The 13,343-nt window shown below is 39.0% G+C and overlaps 3 protein-coding genes across 3 annotated transcripts; all 3 read right to left on the reverse strand.

Annotated features, from left to right (window-relative positions):
- Positions 1-526: 526 nt before the first annotated feature.
- Positions 527-2,857, reverse strand: LOC133723474 (IAA-amino acid hydrolase ILR1-like). Its single transcript, XM_062150293.1, has 5 exons — positions 2,351-2,857; positions 2,145-2,270; positions 1,474-1,788; positions 1,047-1,175; positions 527-972 (listed from the first exon to the last, which is right to left on the reverse strand). The coding sequence occupies exons 1-5, from the start codon at positions 2,705-2,707 to the stop codon at positions 595-597; spliced, it is 1,305 nt and encodes a 434-aa protein (XP_062006277.1). The 5' UTR covers positions 2,708-2,857; the 3' UTR covers positions 527-594.
- Positions 2,858-3,540: 683 nt separating this feature from the next.
- On the reverse strand, positions 3,541-6,275 carry LOC133723469 (IAA-amino acid hydrolase ILR1-like 3). Its single transcript, XM_062150290.1, has 5 exons — positions 5,897-6,275; positions 5,503-5,628; positions 5,072-5,383; positions 4,274-4,402; positions 3,541-4,086 (listed from the first exon to the last, which is right to left on the reverse strand). The coding sequence occupies exons 1-5, from the start codon at positions 6,251-6,253 to the stop codon at positions 3,685-3,687; spliced, it is 1,326 nt and encodes a 441-aa protein (XP_062006274.1). The 5' UTR covers positions 6,254-6,275; the 3' UTR covers positions 3,541-3,684.
- Positions 6,276-8,251: 1,976 nt separating this feature from the next.
- On the reverse strand, positions 8,252-10,036 carry LOC133722949 (uncharacterized). Its single transcript, XM_062149792.1, has 5 exons — positions 9,457-10,036; positions 9,175-9,343; positions 8,602-8,840; positions 8,396-8,514; positions 8,252-8,299 (listed from the first exon to the last, which is right to left on the reverse strand). Exons 1-5 carry the CDS (start codon positions 10,034-10,036, stop codon positions 8,252-8,254), a joined length of 1,155 nt encoding a protein of 384 aa, XP_062005776.1.
- Positions 10,037-13,343: the final 3,307 nt, after the last annotated feature.

Consider the following 13,343-nt stretch of genomic DNA (forward strand, 5'->3'; position numbering starts at 1 on the left):
TTGAAGTTTCTTAAGTTATCCCATGCGAATTTCCTTCTGAAAATTTGATGAAATTTTGAAATGCTTACTGTGAGGTGAAAGTAAGTTGTGTTATGAGAAATGTAATTAGTGTGTGATAACAAATAGTATTAGTGTAAAAATTTTGAACCTTAAAAACAAGGAAGATCTAGAATGCAAAGAAGTTGTCTGAGTGAGATTTCCAGCTCTCATTGTTTCTACAGTCCAATATGTTTTAGTTTTCATACTTCAGGAAGGATTTGCTTTCAACAAATCCATTACGAAACCACTTTAGTAGTCGTTAACCAATCTAATACGTTTGTTTAAAGTTTCTTAACTTGCTCCATACAAATTTCCTACTGAAAATTTGATGAAAGTTTGAGATTCATACAGTGAGGTGAAAGTAAGTTGCGTTATGAGAGATGTAATTAGTGAATGAGTATGTGAACCTTACGAACAAAGATTATCTAGATAAAAAAGTTGTTGTCTGAATGAGATTTCCGGCTCTCATTGTTTCTGCAGTCCAATATGTTTTAACCTCCATTCTCTGCGAGAAACTTACATTAATGAATTTCGAATGAAATACATTTCGAATGCTTAATGAGACTCGATAAGAGGTCTATCCAAGTAAGAGATTGCTACAGCAGCATTCAGAGCTACTCCTATTGAGAGTGCCTCTTCATCAATTACAAAGAAAGGTGTGTGCAAAGGCCGGTCTGGTTTCTGAGTCTCATTCTTCACCCCTAGCACAAAGATTGTGGCAGCAAAGTGCTGCGAGTAGAAGCTGAAATCCTCTGCTCCCATGATCATTGGGAAAAAATGAACATTAGGTTCCCCAACTAAAGCCTCTCCAACCTTCTTTATATGCCCATACAATGCTTCATCATTAATCATTACAGGATAAGGTAGTGGCGTCTCCTCCTTAAAGTCCAGCGTAGCATTACATCTATGCACGAGAGCTTGCAGTTCGGTGACCTGCAAGTGAAACATGATTGCTATCTTCTTTGACAAAATAAAATTGTGGTCATACAGAGATTGTTAGTTATTACCTCTTTGATCCTTTCTTTGAGATAGATGAGGCCTTCAGGACTCAAGCTCCTATAAGTCCCTCCAAATTTTACAGACTCGGGGATTACATTTGCTGCTTTACCTCCCTCCAAGTACCCAACTGTGACCACCTACAAATTCAAATACGTACTGTATGTAAGTTTACCATACTATGTTTCCTTTCGACGGATTTATGAGTAGAGTAGAGATATGTACTCTATTCATATTTAACTACATGCTTCATAAAACTAAAGAATCTGCTTATCTTTCTTATTCTGATATAATTATGTCAGAATAAGAAATATAAGCAGCACAGAAAATGTAGCCGATGATCCAGACTATAATTGAACTAGCTACAAGCTGATGTAAACTAATGGTAATAGTGATAAATATGAATGCACTTCTAATTAGTCACTTCCGAATTCTTACTGTGGATTCAAGAGGATCGATTTCTCTTGATACAATCTGTTGGAGAGCCAAAACAGCAGATGCTGCAGCAATAATTGGGTCCCTATTCTTATGTGGTGCAGCGGCATGTCCACCTTTTCCTGTGATCGTAGCTGAAAATCTGCCAGAACCAGCCAGCATTTGCCCTGGCCTTGAAGAAATGACACCAGTGGGCAGCTCTGCCACGACATGTATAAAGAAGATGGCATCGATGTCATTAAGAATACCATGTTGTAGCATATGGTAAGCTCCAGCGTAACCCTCCTCTCCCGGCTGAAAAACCAGCTTCACAGTTCCCTTCAAAGCATCAAAGAGGCATTAAATCAATGACTTAAATTTGCTGTAATTTTGTAAATTTTCTAATGTCTCTTCAGGTCTCTTTATATGGATTTGGATCCTCTGCTAAAGATTTTGACATTGATTTTGTGCTTCCATTCAAAAACCACTCATTTTCGACTACTATTAAGTTATCATCTTTATACAAGTATTATATACCAAATCCTAAACTCAAAAGAGTGAATTCTTGAACCTAAAACGAGGCTCTCCTGACATAAGCACAAGATCAACAACAGTAATTTCCATTATGCCGAAAAAATAATTCAAACTCAAATTTACCCTGTAGGTGTGGCAATATATAGAACATTTATGCATACCTTCAGCATGTCTCTTCTACTCTGGAGTATCTTGGCTGCACCAAGCAACATCGCTACATGAGCATCGTGACCACAAGCGTGCATTTTGCCATCTATTTTGCTCTTGAATTCCCACTCTACTTGTTCCTGTTGGTTACCCAGTTAGGTTCACTCCAACTGTTTCATTGAATGAGAGAGAGAGAGAGAGAGAGAGAGAGAGAGAGGACCTGAATAGGAAGGGCGTCCATGTCAGCTCTGAGAGCGAAGACGGGTTTGGACCCGGACCCGATAGAAGCAACAATACCAGTCTTGGCAACAGGCCAGGTGTACTTGATCCCAAGCGAGTCAAGCTCCGACCTGATGAGTTGACTCGTCCTGTACTCCTCGAAACCAGTCTCTGGGTACTGGTGGATTCTTCTCCTCACTCCTATCATCCATTCAAAGAACTCGGGTTCCTTGGCCGACTCCAGCAACTCCCGAGTCAATAACTCCAGCTGATCCGACTCAGTGGCAGTTGCTTCCAAAGCCCATGATTGGCTTAAGATGGACAACAGCAATAAGCAGAAGAGCATGAACCCCATCATCGATTATGAAACGAAAATGAGATTTGGGAAAGATATAGTTTTTGGGTTAAGTCTTAGTTGAGAATTGTAACTGGGTGAAAATGAACTGAGCTAAGACAAGTTTTTCTGAGCTCCTTGAAGTGTAAAGACTTGGTTCTGTTTGGAATATGTACATCTTTCTGTGTCTTTATTTGAGTTGCTGGTAATTGCCACCTCCGATTTTGTCGGTTGTGCATCAAGTGAATGTTTCGTCTTTCTTTTATGTTAGTTGTGACTTGTGACAGAGACCTTGTCCCTTTTGCTAGCTCTTGGTTGCCTGAAGAAAACTTGATCGAGATCTCTTCAGTTACTCGTTTTAGATCCAAATAGTGAATCCGTGTAAAACCTATTTGATAATCAAATACATTTTGGCAATGGCTTATTTAATCTACAGGCGTGCAGTATGTTGCAGGAGATAGAGTTCTAGTGTGCTTAGTCCAAACGAGGTCGCTTAACCGTTGTAATAGGGTAGATATATTCTCATAGATATCAATGAAATATACATCTATTTTCTCCCAAATTCATCTTCTCTGTAACACAATAAAATTAATCGCACTAGATAAATGTTAATTTTTGCAAAATATTCATAAATAGGAGGTGTCTAATTGACAAGTATAGATTACAATTTTCTCTCTTATGTCATCATGATTAGAGAGATGTTATTGTCACTCTTAAATAGTTATTTTGTACTTCAAACTAATCTCACAAAGTAAACAGAAAAATGCACAGGGATTTTACTAGAATGCAGATAAAATTGTCTTTTGGTTAATATTACGTTGTGCTCCAAGATAGCAAGATTATATGGGACTCAAAAGTAATCTTGAAGGGTAATTTTATTCATATGTACTTTAGTATTGACATCAACTTTTCTACTTGCACGTTTTTCATTTTTAGCAATGGACATCCACAAATTTCCTGAATTCTGATGCGAATTATTCACAGAAAAAGTTCCTAATTAACTAACTAGTGAATGACTGAGTGGCAGCAGCAGCATCAGTATTGTTATCCAAGAACGAGATCGCAACTGCAGCATGAAGAGCTGCTCCTATTGGAAGTACCTCCTCATCAATGACCAAGTACGGTGAATGCAAACTTGTAGCATTCGATCCCAAGGTATGGTCTGTAGTCCCAATCATGAACATTGCGGCTGGCATTTTATGTGTATAGAAGCTAAAGTCCTCTGCTCCCATAGTCATTGGAAGAAGATACACATTTGGTTCCCCAACCAAGGCTTCACTAACACTCTTGCTGTGTACATAGAGTGCTTCATCAATTACAGTTGGTGGATACGGCCTCATTTTTTCAAGCATGAAGTCCACTGTTGCATTACACTGATGCACTGATGCTTGCATCTCTATGACCTGTAGTATACAAGCCATACATGCTTGAAATATAATAATTTGCTAGATATCTGGTATGTTATATTGTCATACTGCAGAATACATGTATAGTCTAGCAATACAACATATATACCGGCTGATTAACATTTCTCAATCCACAAATCTGAACCATGATTAATATATTAAACGTCAAACTAATTGTACGTACCTCCTTAATCCTTTGCTGAAGGTAATGCATACCATCTAAAGTCAAGCTTCGAAAAGTCCCTTTAAGTTCCACTGTCTCTGGGATGACATTTGCGGCTTGGCCACCGTTAACAAACCCAACTGTTACCACCTATAACCAGTCAGAAATGAAGAAATACCCTTTTAGATATCTACTCCCCGCAATGTTCGTAGACCACAATAATGAAAGTTAAAAATGAAAGGTGGATCCCTTTATTCGTATCATATTCACTTGCTACACATATATTGTATGTTATGTTGTCAGTAATAGCACTATGATCAATCTATACCAGCATGAACGCATGACCAATGATGTAGATGCACACAAGGAACACAATCCCCAACATACAGCCAAGAACACCGATCAGAAAGTACAAGCATGCCTATCCCTCACATATGCCAAGAACATTGATCAGAAAGTATAAGCGTGCCTATCCTTCACATATGCTGCCAAGACTGACATTGTACAGTACTATGCCTTCACAAGTGAAAGTATCTCAAAGGGTCTACACCAATCTAGAATTCTCTGCAGCTTGTATAAATATATGTATGTAACTATTCATTGTAATTTGAGCCAATTCAATACAATACAATTTCTCTATCAATTTACCCTTCCAGCTCTAACTCTGTTTCTTTAGTCAGAATATGAATCTTAGGTCATGCGTATCCTAACAAGAATCTACCACTCAATGATTGATGCAATAAACATACGAAAACAAGCAAGACTGTCTAACAAGAGATGTCTAATGTTCCCTGTATTCCCAAACATATATGTATATACCCTGGCCTCTAGAGGGTCAGTTTCTCGAGATACAATCTGTTGGAGCGCAAGGATGACCGAGCAGGCTGCAAGAATTGGGTCTGCAGTCAAATGGGGAGCTGCAGCATGTCCACCTTTTCCCTGAACTGTGACTAAAAATCTACCAGCACCAGCAAGAAATGGACCAGGTCTAGAACCAATTGAACCAGTCGGCATTTCTGGTGAAACATGTAATCCAAAAATGCCATGAATTCCATCAAGAGCACCCTCTTTTAACATATGGTATGCCCCTGCATGACCCTCCTCTGCAGGTTGAAAAACAATTAAGCTTGACTGTGCCCTATAAAAATCGAAACATGCAAAATTTAGTCAACTAAGCAAATGCATAGGTTAATGGTATAAAAGGAGTACATAAAAAAAAACAATCTGAGCATATTAACTTAACTAGATACCTTTAATTGTTTACTCTTGAGCTGAAGTAACTTAGCAGCTCCAAGCAGCATGGTTACATGAACATCATGGCCACAAGCATGCATCTTCCCAGGGTTCTTGCTCTTGTGCTCCCACTCAACCAATTCCTTACAAACAAGAAGATCCATAATTCCATATCATGAAATACTAGTAGTTCCAGGCTTACCATATTCATCGTATTATTTAAAAGAAAAAAAAACAGAGAGAAGTTTTACGATGCTCTCGAGTATTCGATCACTCCTAGAGTTTCCGTATAGATCATTTTGTAAATATATTTGATGATGTACCACTGAGCTAAATGAATTCATTTTGGGAAACTTCATTTCTTGTACTTGTTTAATCTGCTGACCTTCCAGAAGAGAGAGAATGACTGACCTGAATTGGGAGAGCATCCATGTCTGCCCTGAGAGCGAACCATGGCTGCAACCCAGAACCGATGGAGGCAACCACTCCAGTCTTGGCCACCGGCCACGTGTACTCTATCCCAAGCAAGTCGAGCTCCGATCTTATGAATTGGCTCGTCTCGTCCTCCTCAAAGGCGAGCTCAGGGTTCTCGTGGATTTTCCTCCTGACTTTTCTCAACCAATCAAAGAACTCGGGCTCCCTGGCCGAGTCCAGCAACTCCCGACTCAGTTGACTCAGCTCCGGTAACGAACCAGTAGTGCTCTCTAGACCCCATGATACATGAATTGCTAACGTCGAAAATAACACCACGATACGCAGCCACTCCATGAAAATGTGCAACAGAATTTTCGATCAAGTCAACAAAATGGTATTTGTTTTTGACAAAAACAAAAGAAAGTACTGTTGTTGTCTTTGTTGGGTCTGACCCGGCCCATTTGAAATTTGAAAATGCAAATGAAGAAGTTGTAGTAACCAATTCTATTGGTAAATTAATTAGTCTATGATTCCGGATTACTATGCGATATTTTCATGTGAAAAATTGCTCAAATTTTATAGAATTTAATATAGAGGGTAAAAAATATATATTAAATGAACCGATCAACAATAAGCATTTTTTTTATGGGCCAATCACATTAGTTTGGACTACAGTACTCGTGATAGTCCGGAACTATATAATCATTTATCGTACTCTCTTCCTTTTCTTTTGCATTATTTTGTTAGGTCACTATGTTCTTCATTTCTTATGGGTTAAAGTATATTGAATTCTTGAGATCTATACGCTTGTTGGAGTCACTACTAGTAATTGTTTCGAAGCAACATGGCTCTCCTGGACAATACAATTTGTTGAATCTAAACCCTATTCTAGAGGACATGAGTTCTTCTAACTCAGAATCTGTGAAAAGCCAAACGCTCGTAGAAAATATCATTCCCATGAATAAAAACACAAAAATAAAATCGTAGCAATAGCATCATTCATAAACTAGAATTAAACGGCTGCTACCAAGAACTAAACGTTAACAATATAAGAAAATCAACATCAAAATAAATAATCAGCGCAGGGGTTTACATGTTCCATCACACATTACATTATACGAGGATTCCTTTGACAACTCACCTCTGTCTTTATTTAAATAGGTTTTGTTCTCTTTTGCCTGCAATGTCTTTCCTTAAAGCCTTATCATGTAATATAAAACTGTCTGATTAACAGGGAATTATATACTAAATTACTAATGCAGGTCACATGGAAGATCCAATATTATCAAATCATCGAATGTAACGCTAATCACCTCATCTAGATGTTAATTGATTACAACTATATATATTGTGGCCAGAGCTGGGTTGTTTTCTCCTACAGCCCAATCCTACCAGTCTCCATCACTAATAATTCAGTGGCTTGCTGGCCTCCAAATGAAGTAATCGTGGTTGTTGGCATCCAAATATCGCCAGACAATGAGTCAGTCGCCAAACTTTTATTGACTATTTGTACGCTACACTGATATTTTTGAGAAAAAAAAATGCAAACAGTACCCGACTTTTGGTCAATTAGTAACTTTAGTATCTGACAAAAAAAAAATATCACTTTGGTACTTGAAATTCAGACCCGGACCCAACATTATTTATTGAAACACTGTTGGCCGTTACGGCGTTATCCACCTGGCAAACTGTGAAGGGTATTATGGTCCCCTCAACCATGCATTCCCGCCAATTCAATCAAAGTGTAGGGATTTATTGGCGCGAACTGACCTATTTACCGCCAACTAACCAAAGTATATATCATTTTGGTACCTAATATTTGAAGCCCGACACAATACAAGTACCCTGCCTGTTGATTACTATAGTCAAAAATTGGGGAAAGAATTCAGAGAACAAAACAATCACAAATTGACCAAAATTCCTGTAAACCATAACATGAAACTGAGAATGCATTCAAACTGTCACAAAAGGCAACTTGATTAAGTCATGTTCATTACAAAAAAGCCTTCAGAAATTGCCATTTCAGAAGGCACACAAACTCTGTTAATAATGTACTACAGACATGAAGCATTCTCTCTAAAAAAACAACAATTTATCCTGCAGAGTCTATTGAGGCCTGGGTTTTCTGCGAGCAAGGGATTTGAACCTTCTAGCTTTGAATTGGGGTTGAGAGGAGCCTTCTGTAGCTGTAGTAACCTGTGATTGTTGGGTAGCTACATGATCATCTTTATGGCCTTCTTCATTTTCTGCTTGGTGCTGCATTGGGTCAGGAGCTTGGGGCTGCACTAGGACAGGAGCTTGGGCCTGGACAGGGTCAGTAGCTTGGAGTTGCACATTCTCAACACCTTGGGGCTACATAGGGTCAGCAGCTTGGGGCTGCACATTCTGTTGAGCTTGGGCCTGCACATATGCAAAACAACAAAGAGAATCACAGCACATATAATTACACACAAATTGGTCACAACACATCCAACATTTTCATTAGTTATTTGTTACCTGATTTCTATTCAGGCATGTCCTCTTGTTGTGACCTTTTTGCTTACAAATCCCACAGCTAACCTGACTATAATACACCTTAGGCAGTTTTGTTAATCCAGGAGGTGGGACTACTTCACCTACAAGAAATTCAAGTGATTTGGGCAAGTTAGAAACCAAAAGTGAACTAACTGCATAAACATAACTCCACTTTCAAAAGACCTTACCTGGTTCCTTTGTCCTAGCTGTTTTAGGCCTCCATGGCTGCCTCCTATACAGAGGTGGTGCAATTGGTTTGTTAATCTTCTCCCACTCCTTCGCTCCAGTTATTGGATGCATAATAGGCTCATATGCCTTCATATACATGTCCTTACTATAGAATGCATCCACAAAATCATCAGATGTCATGCCTTTTGAATAGATTGCAGCTATTGCATGCCCACATGGCAGGCCAGATACATCCCATCTTTGACAAGTGCAACATCTAAGATCCAATGCAACTGAGTGTTGTGCAACCACCCCACTTTGACACCTCACCCCTCTTCCTTGAACCTCATACCTCCAAAGACTTGAACGAACAGATCTATAGTCATGGCTATACTCTGCATTCTTTTTGAGGTGCTTCTCCACTCTTGGTCCAACTTTGCACTTCTAATTGGGGCCAGAATTCCTTCTGTTTGCTAATCTGACCATGGTTGCTAATCTAATTTCTTCCAAACATGCAAGTATATAGGCTTCTTCCTTGCTGACAACACACTCTTGTTAAAGCTCTCACTGTGGTCATTCAAAAGAAATCACACTTGAATTTATGGTCAAAGTGTGACTTTGACCAATGTATGGCAGGTCTGTCCAAGCACCAATATTGCCATCCACTAAGTGAGCTGTTCTTCAAATCTTCCATTGCCTCCATAAAAGTATTCATGGTACAGCTTCTGGCCACTGCCCACAGTTTTTGTTTTAACTCCAAACCTACAACCAATAGAAGTCACATAAAAAACCTAAGTTACAACAAATGTTCATGCAACTAAATATAAGAAGAAGAGAATGCAAATCAACAAAGTACCTGCAAATCAACAAAGTACCTGTGTGTTCATCAGTCTTGAAGTTGTTGTGCAGATGCCTTACACAATGCCTATGTGAAGCATCTGGAAACAACTCTTTAATGGCCTGCTCAAGGCCTTTTTGCTTGTCACTCATAAAAGTATAATGTCCTGAGTGATGGATGTCAAGATCTGCCTTCAAAAACTCTAAAAACCATGTCCAGCTCTCCCTGCTTTCTGCCTCCACAATAACCCATGCTATTGGATATATTCCATTATTTCCCTCTATTCCAACTGTAGAGAGGAGCTGACCTTTGTGCACAGTCTTCAAGTGGCAGCCATCCAACCCAATGTATAGCCTACATCCCTCTCTCCACCCCATTTTCAAAGAAGCAATACAAATGTAAATCCTCTTGAATCTGACTATCTCCCCATCAAGTTCAGTTTGTATCCATACTGATGTTCCAGGATTCCTCTTCTTGAGCTCATGTACATATGATTCCAACAAATTGTACTGGTCCTCATAGCTGCCTTGAGCTAGCTTTTTGGCTTTCATCCTGGCTCTATAACACATTTGATATCCAAGTGACATGCCAAAGTCTTTGTTAATTGCATTCTGCATGCCGTCCCTTGTCCAATTTGGATCACTCATAAAAAAACTCTTGATATTCTTCTACAATGAAGGGAGCATGCATATGGTAGACCTTCCCAACAAGTGAACTACAAGTGTGTTCAAGCCGCAAACTACAAGGGAGCATGCATCCTCTTCCTCTTCCTCTGAAGTCACATTGGGCCCTTCTTCAATGTCATCAATCCACCAATTCATGAATCCTGTGTGGTCAATATCGTCATCAAACTTATTCAGCTCATCCTCTCCAAACACTCTCCTCTCACTTAAGTAAACAATGTACATGTCAATTGTCTTTGTTCTTGGGGAGACAAAGGTGCACATGTCCATTGCATCCTTGTCATCAGTAATTGGCAGAAATCCACTCCCTTCCTCACTACCAGGAATCCTAAACCATAGTTGTAATGGAGGGTTTTGATACCCTAGATCATAAGCCCAATAGTGCAGCCCTGTCAAAGACACCTTGTCAGGGTCTACTCCATCAGCATACACTACCTCTCCCCCTCTATAAACCCTATTTAAACCTTTTTTACTATGAAATCTTCCTCCATGGTGTATCTTCACAGTGAACACATCAGTACCTGCATATGAAATTTCAAAACATCATGACCTAAACCATTGAGTGCATATCAAATTCCACAATTTTAAACCCTAAATCCACCAACTCATTACATCACATTTTCTTGTAGAAGTTTATTACTCAGATTTATTCCATAAATAGCACACATCAATTAAGGACAAACAATTGAACTCAGATTTATGATTTTCACCAACCCAGCATCAACAACTCGGCCCTCTTCATTCAAGTCCAAAACCTCTAAAGCTGTTGTTAAGCTGCTCTGAAATTAAATTCACAACCAACCAAACCACAAACCCTATGCCTAAAGCATTTAACCTCAGCAACCACTTCAAGCCCGACATCAAACAGACATAGAAATAAACAATTGCAGATGGAGACAAAAATGCCCTAAACCCTAAACCAAACCCTAGACAAAACCATTGATAGCGTTAAACAAAGCCATTCTACCCGAATAGAGTAAAAGGGGAAAACTTTACACTGGGGACCATTTGATTTTACCTAAATAAACTGGTGGCTCCCCAATGACTCGAAAATAGCTCCAGCTCTCCCTCTCCATAGTACCGAATCAGGAGAATCAAATCTCTTTTTCTCTGTTGTTTCAGTGGATAGGGAATCAAATTTCTGTTGTGTTAAGTCAAATAGTGAAAGGCTGAAAGAGGGAAGACTACAAATTCGTTATGTGTGTGTGTGAGAGAGAGAGAGAGTCTGAAAGTGAAAGCGATTCCAAATTGGGGATAACGGGTAGGGTTAGAGCCAAAACATGAATGGATGAAACAGCCCTTGCAAGTTTGAATTTTGGATAACGCTGTAACGGCCAACAGTGTTTCAGGTACTAATGTTGGGTCGGGGTCCGAACTTCAGGTACCAAAGTGATATTTTTTTTTTGTCAGGTACTAAAGTTACTAATGGGCCAAAGGTCGGGTATTGTTTGCATTTTTTTTCCGATATTTTTACTATTTGAATGCTACATAGATATTTTGTACAAATTTAAATCACCAAACAATGAGTCAATAATAAATTAAATTGACATCCCATAATACTCCCAACTTTTATTTGAAAAGTAGACAGATTAGTTTCTCTTCTTCTTTTTTTCTTTTGGTCTAAATGAGGAAATAGGCGTAATTAGTTAGGGTTGACTTTCAACCTGAAAACAAGCTTTTTTGTCTCAGCTGAAACCAAACCAAAACTTCGGCTTGCCCAAATTTGTGATTGTAACTTTGGTACAATTTCAATTCTCACAAACCAAAAGTTCGGTTTTAGCCAAACTGACAAAGATCAGAGTTTTAATTCAAAAAACTCCTACCTCAGTGCATTTTGCAAGGTCAAATGCTTCACCACTCAAATACAAGCTTGAGCCTTACCCACTAACCACAAACTTGTTTGTTATCTTATGCTAGGGTTTGATTTTATATATACAAACTGAAAAACATTTAAAAATAGGATGAATTACTTATAAGTGTCCTTCTGAAACTTTAATTAGCCATAAGGCCACCTAATTTTTCTTGTACACATAAGGCCACTTGTATCCTCAAATTATTTCATCTCTGACGATTTTACCCTTCCACCTAAAAAAAACTAACCGCTCGAAATCATCTCTCTCTCTCTCTGGCGAAATCATTCCTCTCTCCATCAGACTCTTCTTCTTTTCTTCCTTCTGGTTTTCTAGGGTTTCTTCAATCAGAGCCATCCGACTCACGGAGTTTCGATTGGCCAGGCAGGGGAAGCAGGTCCAGTTGTCGGAGTCGAAGCAGGCTGGGAGTAGAACCATTGAAGCAAGCCAGAGCCGGAGCCATTAACCTCTTCACAGATCCAGTAAAAATCTGGAATTCTGGTGTTCAAAGGCTGCTGAGTTCCAGAGGCCAGAGTGAGGAGCCTTAGCCCGACTAGCAGCCACCGTTTCAAGACAGATTCCGACAGTAATGATGCCGGTGCCGATTTCATCCAAGCTAAGGAAGAACACTTGATTGTCGACGGTGAGAAGATCTAAAGCCTGAGCCGAAACATTTGGTTCCCCACAACCGGGTTAACCTTCGGATCTTAGATAGCAGGTGCAGCGAATTGAGGTCGAGAGATCCGTCGTTTCGGTCAACGGCGGGAACGAGATTTTGTGGTAGTCCTGGAAGAGCACGGTCGTCGTCGAAGAGAGGAGCAGAGGAGAATTTTCTTCTTCATCTTCCATGATTGAACTGAGCTTGAGAAGTGCTTTGACCTCTTGACAAATCAATAATGAAACACTCCGATTTCCTTTTCCTTTATGATTATATAAGTTGTACTTTTGTTGAATATGGATTGTTCATTTGGTTCTCCACTGCTACAGTTATTCGCTTCCTTTTCTATTCTATATGTTATGATTCTTCTGTGAGTTGAGTATGTTTAATGATTTCTCCATATTCTATGCACAGAAAGCTACTTGTTCTGACATTGGAAGAGAAAGATTGATATTGGAATATTTGTTTCTTTGATTAGTAAGTGATTATGCTTAAGTTGGTGGAATTGACTAGATATGTCGATATGAATAATTTCATGTTTGATCAAAATGTTAATGCTCAAGGAATGCTGAAGCTCTTTACAACTGTTATAAATGGCTATTTAACCAAGTGATAGTAGTTTTATATTTTCTTATGCTCACATATTTTCAAACTGGTGTTAATAGCTTCTGTTTTCATTTTGATAGATATCACATTAGTAGCTCTTTATAACTGTAATAGTGGTTTTTCAACA

The sequence above is a fragment of the Rosa rugosa genome, chromosome 7, assembly GCF_958449725.1.
Source record: "Rosa rugosa chromosome 7, drRosRugo1.1, whole genome shotgun sequence".
Taxonomy (NCBI): Eukaryota; Viridiplantae; Streptophyta; class Magnoliopsida; order Rosales; family Rosaceae; genus Rosa; species Rosa rugosa.